This window comes from Bombus impatiens, unplaced genomic scaffold (genome assembly GCF_000188095.3).
Source record: "Bombus impatiens unplaced genomic scaffold, BIMP_2.2 scf_0225, whole genome shotgun sequence".
Classification (NCBI taxonomy): Eukaryota; Metazoa; Arthropoda; class Insecta; order Hymenoptera; family Apidae; genus Bombus; species Bombus impatiens.
Window position 1 is genome coordinate 1,726,222 of NT_176644.1, and position 19,732 is coordinate 1,745,953.

The following is a 19,732-nucleotide window of genomic DNA, read 5'->3' on the forward strand; positions in this document are numbered from 1 at the left end:
ATGAGCCTAGATTTTCGTGCTGTCGAGAGTGGCTGCATTTTCTGCGCCGGTGGCGGTCACGAGGGCGCGAACTAGTTCGTGAATCATGCCTAGAATGCTTTACATAAATTGCTCGGGACCGACGTCACGTTCTCGGACCCTAAGCATGAGACGACTACCGCGTAGGACAGAGAAAGAGAGAGGAGAAAGAACGTTCGTTGGCCACGGCAGAAGTGACTCAGCCCCCTGTACGCATGCGGGACACGGTTCGGAACAGAGTCGGAAACTCCGGAAAGGTGAAAGTATGCGCGACTCATCCGCGAGTCGAGCCAACTCGTGTCCTCGGATATCCTATTGCGCGAAAGGATCTTGCGTAAAGCGCGCCAATCATTCGGATTACTGCGTCGAAATGGAACGATCGAATCATCGCTTCGATGAGAAACTTTGCCTCCGACTGCGACGTCTTCTTGCGCGATTCCGTGAATTTTTTATGACGAGGCTGATTATCGTGTTTCGACAACCTACTTTACGCGTCGAGGTACTAAAATACCGACACTCGTGGAAGAAAGATAGACGGAAGGATGGTATTCGTTGAAATGACGTTTTACGAAAAAGAATCAATCCTTTTATTAACGCTCAATCCGTATAACATGTATATACGACACGCACACGTACTTAATAATTAACCTTATGTTTTATATTTGATACTTTCGATCGCAGCGCACGTATTCCTATCTTTTTCCTCTTTTTCCTTCGTCGTTTCTTAAGTATCGTTCGGCCGTACGTCGGTTAGTTGCGTCCGATCGCTATTTATTCGATATCTTCATGGCGCAAGAAAGAATTCTATTCTTTCATCGTCGATGTCTCGTGGGTTCAGTGACTGACGCTTCGAGTGCTCCTGTCATCCGCGATGCTCAATGCTGGAGACTTCTGAAATAAAAAGACACGCAGCACCGCTTTGAGATCGGCCCTCGAATATTTTTCTTTTCTTTCTTTAACGACCGGAAAAATTCTTTAGATCTTATCGGATACGTACGACCCTCTCGATTATGTCTTCCGCGGCGTTTACTTTGGCAGGTCTAGCTGGAATTCCTCGTTTCGGTTCTCGCTCCATCTTATGAATCATCTTATAGACGCTCGAGTTCATTAAGTGATCGTAGTTCGGTAGATTCGTTTTCTCGTACTTTTTGAAGTTCACTCTGCGTTCATAAATCACAAAGATTACTAATAGTTCCACCAAGATAATTAATCACGTAACCTGCATCGTCGTTCTTCTTGCTGTAACTCTCGGTGAAACGAAACCACATACTTTCAGACGTACGCGCGTAAATGCACGAAGCAACCGCATTGCGTTATTAAATCATTATCGTAGGAATGCAAATTCACGCGAAATTGATAAAAAGTTAAGCTTACCCTAGAGCTCTGCCTCGAATCACTTCCGCCTGGGAAGATAAAACCTCGGCAATCATTTCGTCATTGAAGAAATCATTCGGACACCTCCATCTGCGGCCGCGCGTAAGTTCGACCTGCTTAGCCTGGGGCCAGAGATCTTGCGAACGTTTTCTCCCTCGTTGCTTTACTCTCTGCTGCAAACGTACGAAAAACATCATTCCACGATCCATAGCTATTTAAATTAATCGTTTCTTCACGATCCAGGAATGCTTTTGACACGGGGTTACGAAGGAATCCGCGTGCTTCCCGTTCAGACGTTCGATGGAATGTACGTGGCACAGATAACTTCATCTTCACGAAGTGTAAGGATACAATTAGGGAAACAAATTAGTGTTTCTCACGTTAAGTTATTAAATTTTTAGGTTCGTGTTCTTTTTTCTTTTTTGTTTCTTTTTTTTTTTCTAGGATAACTCAAAAAAGAGAGATGCATTCTTTGATATTTGTCGAAGAACGACGAAATTCTCCAATACATCGATGCGATTAAGATAAAGTACAGGATGCTGGAATATGCTAGATGACACAGTGTAAGAACAAGAGTTACTGCACATTCAATCTACATTCCGTATCATTCTCTAGAATACCTGCAACTCCTGAATAACTTGATCTTTTGCCGATAGATTTGGATCTGGTTCGAAACTGCCTATAATACACATCGCCTTGTTTCCGTTATCTTTCTTTCACGATAGTGGTTTGTAAAGATCGTTTTATCGATCGATGCGACGACGAGTTTGTTTAAATATTTACCATGAGAAGAAGGTGCAGGGCTCGGCGATTTCAAAACCTTCGTCTCGTAAGAAACGACAAATTTCTTCACTCTGCTTCCTTCTTCGCTCTTTACGGACAGAGTTCCTTCCAGTTCCTGCGTCTCCGTCTCTTCGTCGTCTTCCTCGCTGGCACGAACGATTTGCACGTGTTCGTCGGAATAGGCCGAGTACGAAATATCTTCGGTGTACTCGGTCACATCGTGCTCCTCCGTTTCCTCCAGTTCCTCGTGTTCCTCGTCCCGTTCTTCCGATTCTTTCGCCTCCTCCGCGTCTTCTTGCGCTTCTGAAAAATCAAACGAACGAGCCCATCGTTTCATCGGACAACTCTAGAGCGATAACTATGCCGAAAGAGTTTCGAGTTATGCGAGGAAGGAACGCGAATGGCTGGCAAATCGAATCGAAGGCAGTCTGGTCGGTTTCGCAACGAAACGTCGGTTAGGCCGGACGTAGTTGACGCTTGGCAGCTCTTCAAAAGTCGCGAACGCGTAAAATTTGAAAATATGCGTGTGCGTAGGCTGGCACGAGATACCGATCGAGGCTTATTCGCTCGAAAATGTAATCTTAGAGAGCGAGCATACCTCGTCGCCCCTCGTCGTTGTCAGTGGCGCCGTTTTGCACGCCGCTCAGCTCCATGATCTTCTGCAGTTGCTCCGACACGATTCTCAGGTGACTCTCGATCTCGCTCGGTAGCTGCTTCAACGCCAATAACTGTCGTTGAACGTTCTCCAGCTGTTTCTCCAGGTTAATCTCCGTACTGACAAGCTCCTTGATCTTCTCTTTATCGACTTTCGCTGCCACGTTCGCCATCTCTTTCTCGATCTCGCTCAGAATAGATCCCTGTGTCGTTCGCTCCTGCTGCGTTTCCTCCTCGTGAACGCTCGCGACCTCGGCGTTCCCCTCGTCGCACGCTATCGTTTCTTCCGGTTGCTGCTCGGTTTCGCTTTCCTCCGGCTTCGATTCGGCTTTCGACTCGGCTTTCGATTCGGGACGCGACTCGAGCTCGCGTTCTTGATCCGATCTACAGCCGCTTGGCTCTGGAGTGGCCGATGGTGTCGCCTGAATTCAGACAACAAACTATGTACAGAGTATACAGGGCTCGTGGATGGTGAACGGTGAACGTTCGTCCGGTCTGTCGTGCAAAGACACCGGATCGAAGTGCATACGGAACGCTTTTACCACCTGCGTCGCGTTGTTACGCTAATTTACCTGTTATCGCTTAACGAGCGAATCGGTTCTTTCAATCGCGTCGTTCAATCTCGAGTTACGTATGCACCCGCGATCCATTCGTCATCGTTTCTGGAAAACAGAATGGGATTTTGGGGAGAATCGTGATCCCGGGCGAAACGCAGCGTCCTAATTGCTTCATTTCGATATTAAGGGAATTATTATCGAGAATTTTAGCATTGGGTTTAGCATCCAGATATACGCATTTTATTTCGAATGTACTTTTCTCTCGACAATCCATCGTGAGTACATTGACATTGAGGTAATTATACGTAGATATTACATGCATCGATCTGCGCGTGCATGATAACGCGAGATTTCTGTACACTCGTTAGACTAGATATCAATGGATCGACGTGCGAGCGCGATCACTGAACTTCTTTAAGTACATACTACGTTACGTATACTTGCAGGACCGTGCATTTTACCATGCATTACCTTAAACGTATGCCACGTCTCTTTCGTCAGCTGGTTAAATAAAATATGTAACGTTTAACGGACAAACTACTTTCACAATTTTTCCCGCGAAAGACAAGTTTAGTTTATGTGTTTCTTTTTTTTCGATGGATAAATTCTCGTTGTCCGGCTGCTGCACGGCCCTGGAAACAAGTATAATTGGCTATCTCTAGTTACGAGAGAAAGGTTACGGTTACATTGGACAGAAGATACAACACACACTTTTACGAACGACGAACACTTTTTCATTTTTTTTATACGTTTACAGATGGTCCATGATGATCTAGCGTCTGTTAGGGATGTCCTAGAACAAGTGATGTCGTTTTAAATCTAAACATAATCGTAATCATTAATAGTACCGTCTCGAATCACCTTATCTAAATAGACGTTGATTAGACTGTTTACTCGATACGAATATTACTTGTACATGTACAGCAAAATGATCGAGGTACAAGGGACAAACGCATATGCCACTAATCTAGTGAAATCCACGTCTATACGATTCGTTAGACCCTCGTAAAGAATAGTGGGCACGAAAGATAGCCTACGACCGTCACGATCGTTATCCTGCATCATCTTTTTATCGTTAATCGTTCGATCGACCGATTCTCTGGTCAACTTCGTAGGAAGCCAATTAAAGAGATAGCTGCCGAAAGTATCGGAGATGTTGGAAGAGCCGGCAGATATGCTACCTCTGGATGATCTTGAGAGTCGTCTACTGCCACGGTGAAAAACCTCGGCCGAGATAAAGTCTTTGGAGGAACGGATCAAATTGGAAAGGACGTCGTCTTCTTTCATGGACGACACGGGCGCGTCGGTTTGGCGCGAGTTCAAGGACGAACAGCCTGGAATAACGACGGAAGAATCGGGAATACCTCGGACAACCTGGCAGCCAATGTATTTTACGATTAAACCAAGAGCGTCCAAGTGGTTTTTAAGGATACGTTCGACGTAACGAGTTCGAGCGAAAAATTTCTTCCTCGACGACGAGACAACGGTCGGGCGTGCCGAGAAACGATCGCGAAGATCCTGCAAATCGAAGAATACGTTTTCCAACAGATACGTCTCTAAATAACGACCTTTCGTTTTAATCGTTGTCGAGCTTCTCCTTCTGTCTCTCCTGTCAATATCCTTCGAACACGCTACGTCTTTGACATAGTTGATCAAACGGACAAGATTGCGCGAAAGAATGCGCCGAATGTAATGACCTTTGAAGTACAAACGTTTATCAATTTGTGACTTGGGTTTTATAGAATTTCCGATGACCGTCGAATATCCTTGCTCGAAATATTTCAGAATGTCGGAAGGAAGGCGAACCGCGACAAAGTTTCCGCTTCGAACAAGTATTTTCTCCGCGTAACGAGTTTTTCTCAATTTGATAAGAGAGATTCCTCTGTTTGATAACAGCCTATCGAATAATTTGCTGGAGGAAAAGCCATCGGTCTTCTCGAACAATCCGTCGATCATTCGCCTCATCCAATTATCCTCTCGTTTCAAGTACGTCTCAAGGTAACGACCTTTGATCCTGGATTTCGAAGATTTCTCGATGCTACAGCGACGTGGAAGTTGTTGAAGCTGGTCCATGCCGCGACCGCTCGATCGCACAGCGTCGCTTTCCTGGAACCGTTCCCTGAACGAAGGCCTTACTTTAATCGCTTTCTTAACGTCACCGTGGCTTTTCTTTCCGAACAAACACCTTCGGAAGTAATGTCCTCTCGTACACAAGCTCTTCGACTTGCACTTCGTCGGCGCGCGTCGCGCTAACGCTAACGCCTTCTCTCTGCGTTTCGATAACTGTACCGGGCATGTAACATCCGATCCCAAGTTCGTACGAGTTTCAGGTTCGATATCGAGAGAAGACCGCCGACTCTGGCAAATCTCGATCGGAAGTTCGAGACATGGAGAGGACGACACCGTGGAACGCGCGACGATTGGTTCGAGCGTTTGTTGCGAGCATAAACTATCATCGAGCGGTATGGACAAAACGATCGACGAATCGTTTCCCTCGATTTTCGTCTCCGTTTCGATATTTTCCATGTTTACCTCGGGAGTAGGTGGTTCCGGAGTACTTGCGTCCTCAGGTTTCAGCAGACCCTTCTCTAGTAGTCGGTCGGTCACGCTCCGCTTTTTCTGCTTCTTTATCACCACTTTGTACGACTCGACTTCTGTCTCTTCTTGTTCCTCCTGTTTCTTACGGGGCGTCGGTATCGGTCTTTGCGGTTTTTGCAGAAACACCGAGGTACGTCTCAACTGTTCGACCAAAGGTGGTTCGGCTGTGGCGATATTCTGAAGTTCTTCGATCACCTTCGATTGTTTCAGAGCAGTGACGCGGGGCTTGAGTTTCTTAAAGTTCACCCTGAAATGCGTACGTTATTAGAAACTCGCCGATAACATAATTCTTCATCATCCGTTTTTAACGATAGGAGAAGGAGGACAAGTAAAATAACCGAACGTATACCCCAAAACGCCTTTGTCGGTCAAAAGTTCCTCTTCTTCGAGGATCAATTGCGCGATCTCGTCGTCCGTAAGATTCTGATTCGGTACGATCTCGCTGTTGGCGTCCTTAGGCTTGTCCGGCAGTGGTTCCACTTCTGGCTTCACCTCCTCTTCGCCCGGCTTTACTTCGCACGTTATTTCCTCGTGCCGCTCGATCACAGTTTCCCCTTTCAGTATTTGCTCTGGGAAAACAGGTGGCAAATCTGCGAGCTAACGAACGCGTTTATGAAGGCCGATCGAACAGGCAAAAAATTTGAATTTTCAATCGAAGAAAATATTCGAGCAACGTCGAATTTATGGACATTGTCCTAAGATACGTACCGGAATCTTATAGGGCACGATGTTCTCTTCGGACAACGCCTCCACAGCCTTCAGCGAATCTTCTTCTCTGCGTAACACAGTCGTGCCTGATTAATAGTGTTTCGAATTGAAATGTTTCGATCGATCTGTCACGCGTGGTCTGTACACTGTTCCGCGAACAGCGATCTTCTAGGTGAGTGGAATTGGAACGGGCAACGAATTTAACTGCTTTTTGAAGCTTAATGCGAGCCGGTTCACGCGCGAAAGGGTAATGAGGGATCGTGGAACAAATGTGTGCGGTGTAAATGCCAGCAATAAAATCGCCAACCAATGATAAACAGATTTCATTCTGGGTCACCTATTTATAAGTGTTGCAATTCTCGTTACCACACGTTGCCCGTACGCTGGGATATTCTTGCTGCGACGCGTTATAATAATGCGTACGATATATACAGGGACATCGATACGTTTTTCCCATCTTTCTCAATCTTTTTCCTTTTTCGTTAAAATATTACCGATAATTCGTCTAATAAGTTGCCGTGTAATGTAAATTTCGGTAGCGTTCATCGAAGGATGTTCGTCGTGAATCACGAGGTACTCGAAATAAAGTTGCAGTTAAAAGTAGTTCAAGTTAAGCTTGCCCTCCAAGCGGGTCGATTCGGTGTAACGATACAGCGTGTCGTTGACATTGATATCGAATTGTTTTCATGGCTAGCTAGTAGATCTACTTTCGGTAGAAATCCAACTACTCTCTTCGAGGAGTCGATGGATTCTCTTCTGTGCACCCCTTTTAGGTAAGTACTTACCTCTGTACACCCAGAACAAAATTATTCCCTGCTCGCATTAGTTCCTCGTGTGCCTGACCGTGGGTCAAGCTACTGATGGGTTGATCGTTTAATCTCACTACAACATCGCCGACTTTCAAACCCATACATTCCGCCAGGCTTCCCTCTGTCACCTAAGAAATATTTCTAAATCGATTTCCATTTTTATTCGATTTACGTATCGCTAAAATTTATGTAAAGATTGAAACTCGTTAGAATCATACGATTCGAGAATAATTATCAATGCGTTTCAATATGCAACATGTATGTACATATATTTACAATTACGGTTGCACTTTCACTTGAAATACCGCAGAGTCGGTAATGCAGGTATTTCTACCAATTCTATCTTAGAATTATTCTACCTTACCGATGTTTCTAAAACATCGGTATCATGAAATACTCCTGCAAGTATGCAACCTATTATACTTTCGTGCATTAGATTACACGAACGTTTATTGCGCAGTAATCTAGGTAAAATGCACGTGTATCAGTTTCTTGTTAATTATTCATCGACTATTTAAACTAAAAGCTATTGCTTATCTATATGTCTGTATACATTTGAATGAATATATTTAAGCAATAAAAAGATAATATCTGGTATATAATATAAAGTACGTACTCTGATCACAGTCAGCGGTTGTGGAAAGTCGCTTCCACCCGCCAATCGAAATCCCCATGGTGTGTTGTCAAATTTTGTGAATTTTATGCTGATAGCCATGTCGTTCTACATCTGAAATTCACGTTTTCGCAATAACATTAAACCGAAACAGTCTGCGGCACTTGAACTAGTACGTCATTAACTTCGAAGAAATTAGTGTCTAAACCGATTTCCGTGCCGATTTAATCGATTACAATGCAAACGAGTGCAAGTTAATTATTACGTGAGAGTGAATTTTGTACAGTTGTTTCACGGACCGTACTAGGTGTCCGAGTTGCCCGAAATTATGCGCATTCAAATTTCGAAGAATCTGCAGAGAGCTTCCCATCACGAACAGTAAGTTTAAGAAAGTATAATTTACGTGAATTAATAAGAATTTTGACATTGACATTCTCAAAGTTATCAATTAAGGAAAACGATACCACATTGAATGAGACATACAATGATTTATATGGACCAACGGTAGAAAGAATTCGCATTCAAAAGTTTTCCTAAATTTCATTCTCGTTACGTAACGCTGATATAAAAAAGTGACAGGAAACAAACGATTAATATTTTTAAGACTTGTGGTAATTCTATAGTATTCCCGATCGGTTTCCGAGTATCGACGACGTTTCGAATTAAATCTACTTTCCCAAATTTACTTTTCGGCGATTAAAAAATAAGAAAAAATAAAAAGGAAAGCGTTTGGAACGCGGCGGCAACCGAGAGGAATTCGTAGTATGTACACGGAAGTGGCCGCGCACCGGCCGAAACGAATATAGTTTAGTTAGTGCGCGAATTTACAGAATGATTCATGGTTACTTGCCAGTAAGTTGCGCGAGTAATCACTGAAGAATCGTTGTATCACGATGCACGCTGAATACACACCGAGGAAAATTACTATATCACTGGATTCATGAATCGGAAGCGCGCGGCCAACAACCGGACCGGTCGATACGGCGGAAGAACCGATCGAACGAACCTGGCCAACTCTTCAACACGCACAAAACGGTGTCACGATAATGTTTGCCAGAAGGCGATCGTAGCTACCGACTTCAACTCCACAAATACACGGCCTCTTCTCTCCTCAACCTCCCGTCCCCTGTTCCCCTTGTTATCCAATCGTAAAACAGTAGGAAGCAGGCTCGATCTATTTACTGATCGATTTATTTAGATTCGGGGCCTCGATTTCTTCCTTGTTCCACGGACTCTTTCGCTCTCGCTGTTACTCTTTCGTAAAGTAACGATATCTATCCTTCTCTGTGACAAAGAGACCGAACAACCTTTTTTCATAATTTCGCGCCGAGATCAGAAGAACCGCGAATCGATTTAAAAATCGCAATGCACTCCTGCCATCTATCAACGTATTGAAAATGTCTGAATTCAGTTCTTTGCATTAAACGCGCGAAACTCATCGGTGCAAATTTTAAATATAAGAATTAAGAGACAAATTAATCGTTATGTTACTTACAAAATTGTTATATTTTACGACAATAATGTAATTTATATTTATGTGTCGTGTGATACGTTATATGCGTATCTGCATCAAATACTTGCGACTTAAAGTAAGTATGTATAAACTATATACATACTTAATGTAGGAGTACTATAAGTATATAAACACTTAATTGACAAACAAATTAAAGTAAAAAGATATATGGAGTATGAAAAATATTATAATGTAGATTTTATTCTAATCGACGTAAGCTCACTGTAATCGTTCAAAGCCTATCTTTCGATTAAACATAAAATCATACATGATGACATGGCGGACATTAATCTAAGGCAAACGTTAGAAACGTAAACTTTAGAAATGTAATTAAACGTTGATCTTTTATGTATAATTTATTCCATTTATCAATATACCTACATTTTTGGAACATAAATGATCTTCATTAAATATGATATGATATTGTAAAAATTTATAAAAAGCAACGTATAATCTGTATTACGGTTATAATGTATAATTTATTCTCTTCTTTTTTTATCATTCATATACTAACGATCAATTGATACGATTACATCACAAGAAACGATTATTCGATCGAAAATCTTTTTTTCGCTAATCATTTTCTAAGTTGATAAAAGCATAATACACACTCTCATAATAAATAGCGAATATATGACGTTTGCGCTGACAGATGTCAGTAGTTCGCAAATTTGTTATGCCTATATGTAAGTACCATTTATACTACATACAACATGAAAGTAGCATGTATATACGTTAAAACATAATAATGCTGTATCATAAAAGTAAAAATTTAGTTAAATATTAAAGTGCGCATAATTTAAGGTGTTCAGAAATTTACATGGAACGATATATCAAGTAAGTATTACCAGTATTACACTTACAAGTTTTAAGAAAAGCTAGGTATGTAATTTATAGCTTCATTTAACATTTTATGCTTTTAAGTAGGTGCCTATTATAACATATTTATAAATTACTATCTTTTAGTAATTATGATATGCCAATATCTAAAAATTTCTGTCATTCACAAATAAACAAACAAATGAATATTATTATCGGCTATACGCATATATGATATTTAAAGTATTTATTTAATGGTTAATAACAGTCAACAAAAGTAGCTACAAGAATACTTCCAGCCTATAATTGACTGCAGTATCTATGGAAAATGGTGGATATAAAAAATAATATAAATAAATCATACGAGTCTAATCATGAATCAAGAACCAGAATTAACAGTTCTGATACTGTGGCATCAACACCTTCTTCGTCGTCTGATTATATGACAGGAGAAGCAGATGATAGTTCAGACAGTAAAGCTGCTATACCTTTTAGTTTAAAATCAGTGGAAACTGTACTTTCATTATCTAAGGTATGAAATAATTTATATAAATATAATATAACAGATATTGTAATAATTCTTTGTTTTGTTTAATTATATTTCACTTCTAGGCTACTTCTGAAGAATATCTTAAAGATATGATAGAAAAATGTAAGCAAATGGTCTTAGAAAGTGCAGAATGTTCTGATGAGCGAAAATGGCTTGTTAGACGATTAATTGAATTACGCTTAAGAGTACAAGAATTAAGAGAGACATCAGAAGAAAATTTGCTTGAAACAGAAGTCATTTTAGGACATCATTTAGTACCACAAAAATATTATATAACTACTTCTGGGCCTGTATATTGTGATCATTGTAGTGGAGCTATTTGGACCATGCTCCAATCATGGTATATGTGTAGCGGTAAGACTTGTTAAAATATAATTTATTGTCTTTAAATGTGGGTTTCCATGATGTTTAATTTTTACAATATTATTATAGATTGCAAATTTTGTTGCCATTGGAAATGTCTAAATAATATATGTAGAGTGTGTGTTCATGTAGTTGCTAGTGAAGCTGGTGGTTATACTTACACAAAAGATATTTGTCCTGAACAGGGTTTATCAAGTCAGAAATACAGATGTGCTGAATGCAAAGTTCGAATAACATTTAGTAAGTATATTCATTAATAAACACATTATAAGTGGTATATTATTAGATTGAAATAAACTCACTTTAGAAAAGAGTAACTTTCTATGTACAAGAGATATTCTACATTGTTGTGATGTAGATAAACCATATTTTTATTACAAGCTTTCTCAAAAGGACTATCTTTATCTTGTTTTGGCAGTCCATTTAAAAATACAGGTAACATACATAAGGGAAATTTTTGCAAATATGGGTTACAAATGAAAACATTTTTTTTTATGTATTAATATTTCCTTTAAAATACGTTATTTGTAAATATAGAATCAGCATGGATTGAACCCCGTCTTTGTGACTATAGTGGATTGTATTATTGCCAAAGATGTCATTGGAACACTGCAATGGTAATTCCTGCAAGAGTGATTAGAAATTGGGACATGGAACCAAGATTTGTTTCTCGTGCCGCTGCACAGCTTTTAACACTTTTAGAAGAACGTTCTGTTTTGTTACTTGAAGAATTAAATCCGAAATTATTTACTTTAGTTCCAGATCTCTCTGTAGTGAAGGTAAATTAAATGATTATGACTTTGCATTAGAAAAGCAAAGAGTTTTATTAATTAAAAATAAATAATAAACAGAGGATGCGGGAGGAAATGCAGATGATGAAACATTACTTAGTTTTATGTCCAGAAGCTAATAAACAAGGATTACCATGGAAAATTGGAATACGCACTCATATGATAGAAAACTCGGGAAATTATTCGATTAAAGATCTCGTTGATCTTAATAATGGAGTACTTTTGGAAGAAATTCGTACTGTGTATGATACTATGCACACTCACATCACAGAACAGTGCGAATTATGCAAAGCGAGGTAAACTTCAATGATCGAAGATACTCTGTCTAAGTTATTTTATAACTAAGCCGCTAAATGTTAATGTACAGAGGTCATTTATGCGAATTGTGTGGTAATGATGAAATTATATACCCGTGGAATGCAAGTTCTATCACTTGTCGTCAGTGCTCGGCTGTTCATCATCGTGCATGTTGGTCGAAACAAAATCACTGTTGTTCACGATGTACAAGGCTTCAAAAGCGACGTGCTTTGCAAGATAAACAAACTCTGGACACAGATGATATTACGGAAAATGGATCGAATGCGAATGAATCGCTAAGTGATGCAACATAAACGCTAAATACAGTCGTGCTTATTGTGATTTGTGTATATATATATATATATATATATATATATATATATATATATCAATAAGCACGACTGTATTTAGCGTTTATGTTGCATCACTTAGCGATTCATTCGCATTCGATCCATTTTCCGTAATATCATCTGTGTCCAGAGTTTGTTTATCTTGCAAAGCACGTCGCTTTTGAAGCCTTGTACATCGTGAACAACAGTGATTTTGTTTCGACCAACATGCACGATGATGAACAGCCGAGCACTGACGACAAGTGATAGAACTTGCATTCCACGGGTATATAATTTCATCATTACCACACAATTCGCATAAATGACCTCTGTACATTAACATTTAGCGGCTTAGTTATAAAATAACTTAGACAGAGTATCTTCGATCATTGAAGTTTACCTCGCTTTGCATAATTCGCACTGTTCTGTGATGTGAGTGTGCATAGTATCATACACAGTACGAATTTCTTCCAAAAGTACTCCATTATTAAGATCAACGAGATCTTTAATCGAATAATTTCCCGAGTTTTCTATCATATGAGTGCGTATTCCAATTTTCCATGGTAATCCTTGTTTATTAGCTTCTGGACATAAAACTAAGTAATGTTTCATCATCTGCATTTCCTCCCGCATCCTCTGTTTATTATTTATTTTTAATTAATAAAACTCTTTGCTTTTCTAATGCAAAGTCATAATCATTTAATTTACCTTCACTACAGAGAGATCTGGAACTAAAGTAAATAATTTCGGATTTAATTCTTCAAGTAACAAAACAGAACGTTCTTCTAAAAGTGTTAAAAGCTGTGCAGCGGCACGAGAAACAAATCTTGGTTCCATGTCCCAATTTCTAATCACTCTTGCAGGAATTACCATTGCAGTGTTCCAATGACATCTTTGGCAATAATACAATCCACTATAGTCACAAAGACGGGTTTAAAAATTCGTATCTATATATTCTATAATATATATGATATCTCAGCATCTATTTTAAATAATAGGAGATAGATATTTTTAAGTAAATCTGTTATTTTCTCATAAGTGGATTACTAATTATAATTCGCGAGCGAACGAACAATTCAGATAAAATTATTTTATACATTATTGTTGATACAGCATTTGATAAAAAATCTGTTGTCCAAAAAAATGATAGGTAATATTTTTCTTGAAGTTACTCTTTACTAAATTAATTTTTAACAGCAACATTTCTTTCTGTTCGTTTTTAATCAAAATCTAATTGCTGATACGTTACTATCTCTGTAAAATTCAATACAATTAAGGAAAACTTTACCGTTTACGTAGTAAGAACGTCACATAAAATGATAGAAAGATAATTGTTACATCACGTATTTCCTAATCGTGTTCTACGAGTAGAAATATCATGATTTTTACAATCTATATATTTTTATTATGTACCACGGTCACTTTGGCCCTTGAATCTGATTCTAATTCAATAACATTAAAAGAAACATATATTACTTCAATGGAAAAGTCAATTCAAATACTAATAAACTCCGAACAAGCGATCCATAAGAAAATTGTGAGTATTAAAAATTATTTAAAGGCACTGGCATCTGATATGCTCCCCAAGAATGAAAATACACAGAAAAAATCAACAATTGGTGATGTTTTTAACTCATTCAAATCCAAAATTAAGGCAATATTTCCAGGTATGTAATATTATTTAATATTTTTTTTAATATAAATAAGTTGATAATGTAAATTTTAGGAACATACTGGTGTGGTGATGGTAATGTATCTCCAAATGGAGAAGACCTTGGACTTTTTGATAATACAGATGCTTGTTGTAAAACACATGATCTTTGTTTGGAGAATATTTCAGCAGGGGAAAAACGAGAAGGACTTTTAAACAATGGTATATTCACAAGGTAATTAATACTTTACGTTAGATTAATTGAAAGGGACTAAAAAACATATTCTATGTACAGGTCATCATGTGAATGTGATAGAGCATTTTATCGATGTCTTAAAGAAGCTCATAACATTTTTGCTACTAATATTGGAAAAACCTATTTTAATGTTTTAAGACCCCAATGCTTTCAGGCAGATTATCCTATTGTAGACTGTAAAAAATACACAAGGTAATATATTTCATAGTTCCTTCAATTGTTTGTACAAAATATTTTTAATATGATTTGTTATCCTTAAATTTTAGACATCGATTGATAAATAACAAATGTGATGAATATAATTACAACTTCTCACTGCCACAAATAATGCAATGGTTTGATAATCCAGATTTTTAATAATCTTTAGTTAATTGAATAATATAGTGTAAGTAACTTGTAGCAAGCTGTTGCTATATTAAGTTAATTTTTGTACTAGATGAAAATATTAAAGAGTAGAATGTACTTGTTACCACTGAAACAAATATTAGCGCTTAATGAAATGCTTGTTATAGTTAGAAATGTTCAAATTCAAGTGTTCCTTTCAGTGGTATTCCTCTTTTAATGACATGAGGTATTGTTTTAGGTACCATACTGAAAAATAAATTAAACAATTATATGCTTTTCATAACTAAAATTCTATCTTAATAAATAATTAACTTACGTAATACAATCAATAATAGGACACACTGAAAGACAAAGTGTACAGCCTGTACAATCATCTGTTACTAATGGAATGTGAGTTTCAGAATCAAATCTGATTGCTTGATAACCAGAATCAGCACAAGCCATATAACACTTTCCACAGTTTATGCACATATCCTAACGCATAGAATTGTTTACCCTTAATATATAATGATAAAAATGAATAAAACTTGAAATAATTAAAAAACAATTAAGACCTACGTCATCTATTAACGCTACCACTTGTTCTTTGTTATTCAAGTCCTTGTAGGTACTGATATGACTTAAAGCTTTACCAATAACATTTTTTATAGTTGGTACAGGCGCAATAGGTTTTGGAGCAGGTCTCGTTATTTCGACAGATTTATCGAGTGGATTCGAGTTAAGTTTAATCTCAGCTATTTTTTGTTCTCTAAGTCTTTGATATTCTCCAAAATATGGTATATTCTGAAACACAAAGCAATTATAATATATTATAGCATATTTTTATTTAGTACGTATTTATTTTATTCAGTCAGTTGGCCAAAAGTTACACTTACTTTGCCAAGAGCATGTTGTAATACAACTGGTTTCCCTTTTTGATGTTTAAACGTCGGTGGGCTTTGTCCATCCCAATTTTTTACTTGTTCTAAACTTTTCAAATACAGCAAGGCTTTTAAACCAGTCACATAATCATCAATTAGAGTAAAATCTTGATTCTGTACAGCACTGCAAACCTATGCGTCATTTAAAAATAATCCAATATAATTGACGTTATATGTAGAAAATTCATAGAAAGATAACATGGCTAACTGATTCACCTGCAAAATAGATGCTCCACAATGTAAAAACTGAAGAGCAACATCCGCTGAATCAATTCCGCCGATACCAAGTATGGGAAATCCAGGAAGATTTTTCGAAATGGAAGAAACTGCCCTTAGAGCTAGCGGTCTAGTTGCATTCCCTGACATACCTCCATAAGTTGTAGCCTTCTTAATGCCAACAGCTGGCCATGGTGTTGCATCCGCGTGCAAGCCCATTAAACTTTGAACCGTATTTATGGCAGATACTCCATCAGCATGACCTATTACAAAAGATTATTTCTTCGAACATTTATCATTAAAATATTTTAATTATTTATATGCGAAAAAGTACCTTCGTAAGCTGCCTTAGCTATCGAAACGATGTCGGTAATGTTTGGTGTTAATTTCACGAAGAATGGTATCTTTATAGCTTCCCGAACCCATCTTGAAATATTTCTTACCAATTCGGGATCCTAATATATGAAAGTTTATATAACGGTTGATAATAAAATGATAATAAATTATTTAAATTATGTACTTGGCCACAAGCTAAGCCCATTCCAGATTCTCCCATTCCATGGGGGCAAGATAAATTTAATTCTAGAGCATCAGCTCCGGCTGATTCAGCTTTCTGAGCAAGTTCCGTCCAATCTGCTCTATTGTATGTACACATAATACTAGCAATAATAATCTAAAAATAAATTTGAATCTTCATCAGCAAGAGTGATGTAGAAATCTTATAAAAACTTATATAATTGTATGTTTTTTTAAACCTTAGATGGAAAATCTTTTTTTAGCTCTGTAATGCTCTTACACCAGTAAGCTTCTGACTTTTCAGATATCAATTCAATATTCAAGAAGCTACTTTGTTCCGGACCGTAATGGTAGCGTGAAGTTGTACCTTTAATTATTCGTGGAGACACATTTGTGACAAGATCCTAAAACATTGCTTCCTTAAAATAATTTTCTCAAAAAATATCTAACAATGATTTAATTACTTTATCCAAAGAAAAGGTTTTCGTGACAACGAAACTCCATCCAGCCTCGAAAGCTCGCCTAATCATGGTACTACAGGTGGTCGGTGGTGCAGAAGCAAGGCCAAAAGGATTTTCAAATTTTAAACCGCACATTTCGACAGATATATCAACGTCATCGATTGGAGTGTGAAACTTAGGTAATTGAGGGACTTCGGATACTTCCGAATTATAGCAATTCTATCGGGCAGCAAATAAAACATTGTTTAAACCACTTAGATATATGATTTTAACAGATAATTATTCCGTCGATCTTTTAAATTATTACCTGAATATATTTGTGAATATACCATGCAGCTATTTTTCCATCATTTACAGATTCGACGGTAGTATGAGCAACACCAGCGAGATCTCCACCACAGAAGACTCCGGGTACAGAAGTACTCATGGTTTCCGTGTCTACTTCCGGTAAGTTCCATTTATTCATTTTAATGGGTACCATGGCTCGCGTTACTTAAAGGTACAATTCTTTAAAGATATTTCTTCTTAAAAAAAAGGAAATGTTAATGCAACTTAAATTACTACCATTCGAATCTTGCAATCCTGATCCAAAAGCAGATATAATAAAATTTGTTTTTAATCTGCAAATTTGTTCCTCATCTTCTATCCATTCGTCATTCTCGTCTTGTTCGGTTCGACAGAATTCTATTGCAACTATTTTTCCATTTCGAGTAATTACTCGTTTCGGTGATTGAAAAGGAACGAACTCGCATTTTTCTTCTCTTGCTAAATCGAACTAATCACATCGAAAAACTTAAATTATAAAATAATACAAGAAGAAAGCTATATTTTATTTTGTACGGCAATAATTACTTCTTCAGGGACGGCTCGAATGTTAGTGAATCCTTTTCTAAAAACCACGAAAACTTTCTTTGCGCCACATCTTAGCGCAGAAGTAGCACAATCGAAAGCTGTATCTCCAGCGCCGAGAACAACAACATTCCCATGAAGAGAAGGTAGTTCGTTGCTTTTACATGCGCACATTCCCGGTTTACTACCCTTCGCTACTTTTGGTAAAAAACTCTTCGATGTAAAAAAACCCATCTCTTCTGTAAGATTTGAGAAAATTGGAACAGTCTTTGCTTCCGGAAGACCAATTCCTAAAAAGATTGCTTTATACCCGGAACTTTGAAGACCCTACAAAGTTTCAAAAAGTTAGTTGAAGCTGGTTGTACTTTTTACCAATTATAGTCATAGTATTACACGTAAATACCTGTATCGTTAAATCATTCTCTGATAACGCTTTACCCAGTTCAATCTTAACACCTAGATCTTTGATAAGATCTATCTCGAAATTAACGACATCATACGGTAATCGATATTGCGGAATCTCTGACGAGCTTAAACCACCGATGTAATTTTCTTTCTCGAATATTGTAATATTATCATATCCCAAACGTGCAAGAAATGATGCACAGGATAAAGAAGCTGGTCCACAGCCAAACAAAGCGATTTTAGTATCGGAATGTAGAACGGTTTGTCCAGGAATTCTAGTTTGAGGTATGTTCATTTGTTTGAAGATCTAAGGAACAATGATTAACGAGTCATGACGTATTTAATGCACAAAACATCAATCAAAATTGTTTGGCTCCTTACATCTGTTGCAAATTGTTGAAGACCACCGATATTTATGGGTCCTTCCTCAGATGCATGCAAATTACATCCACCCACGCACAAATCACTTGTCGGACAAACCATACCGCAAGTAAGTCCGAGAGGATTATCGGACAGAATCGCTTTTGCTGCACCATAATAGTTCTTGTTTGAAATTGAAGTTATAAAGGATTTAATATCCAGTTGCGTTGGACATGACTTTTGGCAGGGAGCGTCTGTACATTTTAAACAGCGCGCGGCTTCTTTTAATGCACTACGTTCGCTTAATGTGGTGTGCTTTATATCATCGAAATTTTTTGTTAGAGTTGCACATTTCTGTAAAATAATAAAATAATAAAATATAAAATATATAAAAATATATAAAATAATGAAATAATAACAATCTAGAAAAAAATGATCTAACTTAAGAGTATCTATCTTGTTCAAATAAGACTTAGTCCGTATTTTTTAATCAGTAATATATCTTACAGTGCAGTTTTCATTAATATTTCTCTTCCACATTTTCTTATTTTCTGTAGTATGCGCCGAAGGAACAAAATTTGCAAATGGTTTTATTTTCGGATTTAAGCTTAAAAGATTCTGGAAAGGAACGTTTAGAATTAGATTAAGAATGTTCCTAACAGATCTTCAATGTCATGATATATTAATTACTCACTTCGATATCAGGCACATCTTTGCTAAGTAACGCGATAGATGCCATTTTTTCGCAACGATATTAAAATTTCACACAATTATTGAGTAATCACAAATATTATATTCGTAAATGTCATCAATCGTTATAACAACTGGAGCAACTTACTCCGAGTTACCGTGAACACTGACTGAGTGGTTTACTAGAAATGTATTTGGAATTTCGAAACTCCATATACTCTATTTGCGTTTAAAACACTAATGAATCATGGAAAGACTCATTATCTTTGGTTCGAAAGTACAGATAA

The 19,732-nt window shown here is 37.7% G+C and overlaps 5 protein-coding genes across 14 annotated transcripts; 2 read left to right on the forward strand and 3 right to left on the reverse strand.

Moving 5' to 3' along the window:
• Nucleotides 1-581: 581 nt before the first annotated feature.
• On the reverse strand, nt 582-9,200 carry LOC100744768 (probable inactive protein kinase DDB_G0270444). 6 transcript variants are annotated; one of them, XM_024366644.2, is made up of 12 exons: nt 8,965-9,173; nt 8,118-8,228; nt 7,478-7,629; nt 6,693-6,759; nt 6,334-6,581; nt 5,919-6,231; nt 2,774-3,251; nt 2,176-2,478; nt 2,013-2,071; nt 1,393-1,565; nt 1,016-1,178; nt 582-909 (listed from the first exon to the last, which is right to left on the reverse strand). In XM_024366644.2, the coding sequence occupies exons 2-12, from the start codon at nt 8,214-8,216 to the stop codon at nt 853-855; spliced, it is 2,112 nt and encodes a 703-aa protein (XP_024222412.1). In that variant the 5' UTR covers nt 8,217-8,228; nt 8,965-9,173; the 3' UTR covers nt 582-852. The 6 variants fall into 6 exon arrangements, with proteins under 6 accessions (XP_024222412.1, XP_033175906.1, XP_033175908.1 ...); XM_033320015.1 differs by having other exon boundaries at nt 768-909; nt 1,393-1,562; nt 8,965-9,174; XM_033320017.1 differs by lacking the exons at nt 582-909; nt 1,016-1,178; nt 2,013-2,071 and having other exon boundaries at nt 1,393-1,562; nt 8,965-9,174.
• LOC100744411 (dihydropyrimidine dehydrogenase [NADP(+)]) lies at nt 5,146-19,682 on the reverse strand. Of its 2 annotated transcripts, XM_012383833.2 has the most exons (17): nt 19,450-19,682; nt 19,263-19,373; nt 18,777-19,109; nt 18,394-18,702; nt 17,994-18,317; nt 17,706-17,916; nt 17,449-17,633; nt 17,145-17,360; nt 16,920-17,084; nt 16,685-16,837; nt 16,499-16,619; nt 16,165-16,427; nt 15,904-16,080; nt 15,587-15,811; nt 15,345-15,502; nt 15,147-15,274; nt 5,146-5,156 (listed from the first exon to the last, which is right to left on the reverse strand). In XM_012383833.2, the coding sequence occupies exons 1-16, from the start codon at nt 19,492-19,494 to the stop codon at nt 15,196-15,198; spliced, it is 3,075 nt and encodes a 1,024-aa protein (XP_012239256.1). In that variant the 5' UTR covers nt 19,495-19,682; the 3' UTR covers nt 5,146-5,156; nt 15,147-15,195. The 2 variants fall into 2 exon arrangements, with proteins under 2 accessions (XP_012239256.1, XP_003488363.1); XM_003488315.3 differs by lacking the exon at nt 5,146-5,156 and having other exon boundaries at nt 14,635-15,274.
• Nucleotides 9,224-12,812, forward strand: LOC100744968 (differentially expressed in FDCP 8 homolog). 3 transcript variants are annotated; one of them, XM_024366647.2, is made up of 8 exons: nt 9,224-10,464; nt 10,552-10,978; nt 11,059-11,350; nt 11,429-11,599; nt 11,741-11,794; nt 11,897-12,138; nt 12,211-12,446; nt 12,518-12,812. In XM_024366647.2, the coding sequence occupies exons 2-8, from the start codon at nt 10,775-10,777 to the stop codon at nt 12,759-12,761; spliced, it is 1,443 nt and encodes a 480-aa protein (XP_024222415.1). In that variant the 5' UTR covers nt 9,224-10,464; nt 10,552-10,774; the 3' UTR covers nt 12,762-12,812. The 3 variants fall into 3 exon arrangements, with proteins under 3 accessions (XP_024222415.1, XP_024222416.1, XP_033175910.1); XM_024366648.2 differs by having other exon boundaries at nt 10,705-10,978; XM_033320019.1 differs by lacking the exon at nt 11,741-11,794 and having other exon boundaries at nt 10,705-10,978.
• On the reverse strand, nt 12,843-13,708 carry LOC100740499 (differentially expressed in FDCP 8 homolog). The gene is made up of 3 exons (XM_003488368.4): nt 13,485-13,708; nt 13,177-13,412; nt 12,843-13,105 (listed from the first exon to the last, which is right to left on the reverse strand). The coding sequence occupies exons 1-3, from the start codon at nt 13,647-13,649 to the stop codon at nt 12,862-12,864; spliced, it is 645 nt and encodes a 214-aa protein (XP_003488416.3). The 5' UTR covers nt 13,650-13,708; the 3' UTR covers nt 12,843-12,861.
• LOC100745409 (phospholipase A2-like) lies at nt 13,967-15,404 on the forward strand. Of its 2 annotated transcripts, XM_033320023.1 has the most exons (5): nt 13,967-14,443; nt 14,503-14,662; nt 14,723-14,875; nt 14,950-15,068; nt 15,267-15,404. In XM_033320023.1, the coding sequence occupies exons 1-4, from the start codon at nt 14,155-14,157 to the stop codon at nt 15,038-15,040; spliced, it is 693 nt and encodes a 230-aa protein (XP_033175914.1). In that variant the 5' UTR covers nt 13,967-14,154; the 3' UTR covers nt 15,041-15,068; nt 15,267-15,404. The 2 variants fall into 2 exon arrangements, with proteins under 2 accessions (XP_033175914.1, XP_003488372.2); XM_003488324.4 differs by lacking the exon at nt 15,267-15,404 and having other exon boundaries at nt 13,969-14,443; nt 14,950-15,076.
• Nucleotides 19,683-19,732: the final 50 nt, after the last annotated feature.

Bases quoted from the DNA above. Each gene is read 5' to 3' on its own strand.
- LOC100744768 (XM_012383834.3), bottom strand. From the start codon at position 8,216: ATGGCTATCAGCATAAAATTCACAAAATTTGACAACACACCATGGGGA. The intron at 6,760-7,477 runs GTAAGTACTTAC...TGTGTTACGCAG, and splicing joins TTTGTTCTGGGTGTACAGAG to AGAAGAAGATTCGCTGAAGG. The intron at 6,582-6,692 runs GTACGTATCTTA...CGCGTTCGTTAG, and splicing joins TCGTGCCCTATAAGATTCCG to CTCGCAGATTTGCCACCTGT.
- LOC100744968 (XM_024366647.2), top strand. From the start codon at position 10,775: ATGGTGGATATAAAAAATAATATAAATAAATCATACGAGTCTAATCAT. The intron at 11,600-11,740 runs GTAAGTATATTC...TTTTATTACAAG, and splicing joins CAAAGTTCGAATAACATTTA to CTTTCTCAAAAGGACTATCT. The intron at 11,795-11,896 runs GTAACATACATA...TTGTAAATATAG, and splicing joins CAGTCCATTTAAAAATACAG to AATCAGCATGGATTGAACCC.
- LOC100740499 (XM_003488368.4), bottom strand. From the start codon at position 13,649: ATGGTAATTCCTGCAAGAGTGATTAGAAATTGGGACATGGAACCAAGA. The intron at 13,413-13,484 runs GTAAATTAAATG...AATAATAAACAG, and splicing joins CAGATCTCTCTGTAGTGAAG to AGGATGCGGGAGGAAATGCA. The intron at 13,106-13,176 runs GTAAACTTCAAT...GTTAATGTACAG, and splicing joins TGCGAATTATGCAAAGCGAG to AGGTCATTTATGCGAATTGT.
- LOC100745409 (XM_033320023.1), top strand. From the start codon at position 14,155: ATGATTTTTACAATCTATATATTTTTATTATGTACCACGGTCACTTTG. The intron at 14,663-14,722 runs GTAATTAATACT...TTCTATGTACAG, and splicing joins AACAATGGTATATTCACAAG to GTCATCATGTGAATGTGATA. The intron at 14,876-14,949 runs GTAATATATTTC...CTTAAATTTTAG, and splicing joins GACTGTAAAAAATACACAAG to ACATCGATTGATAAATAACA.
- LOC100744411 (XM_012383833.2), bottom strand. From the start codon at position 19,494: ATGGCATCTATCGCGTTACTTAGCAAAGATGTGCCTGATATCGAA. The intron at 19,374-19,449 runs GTGAGTAATTAA...GTTCCTTTCCAG, and splicing joins AAGATGTGCCTGATATCGAA to AATCTTTTAAGCTTAAATCC. The intron at 16,620-16,684 runs GTACATAATTTA...TTCATATATTAG, and splicing joins TGGGCTTAGCTTGTGGCCAA to GATCCCGAATTGGTAAGAAA.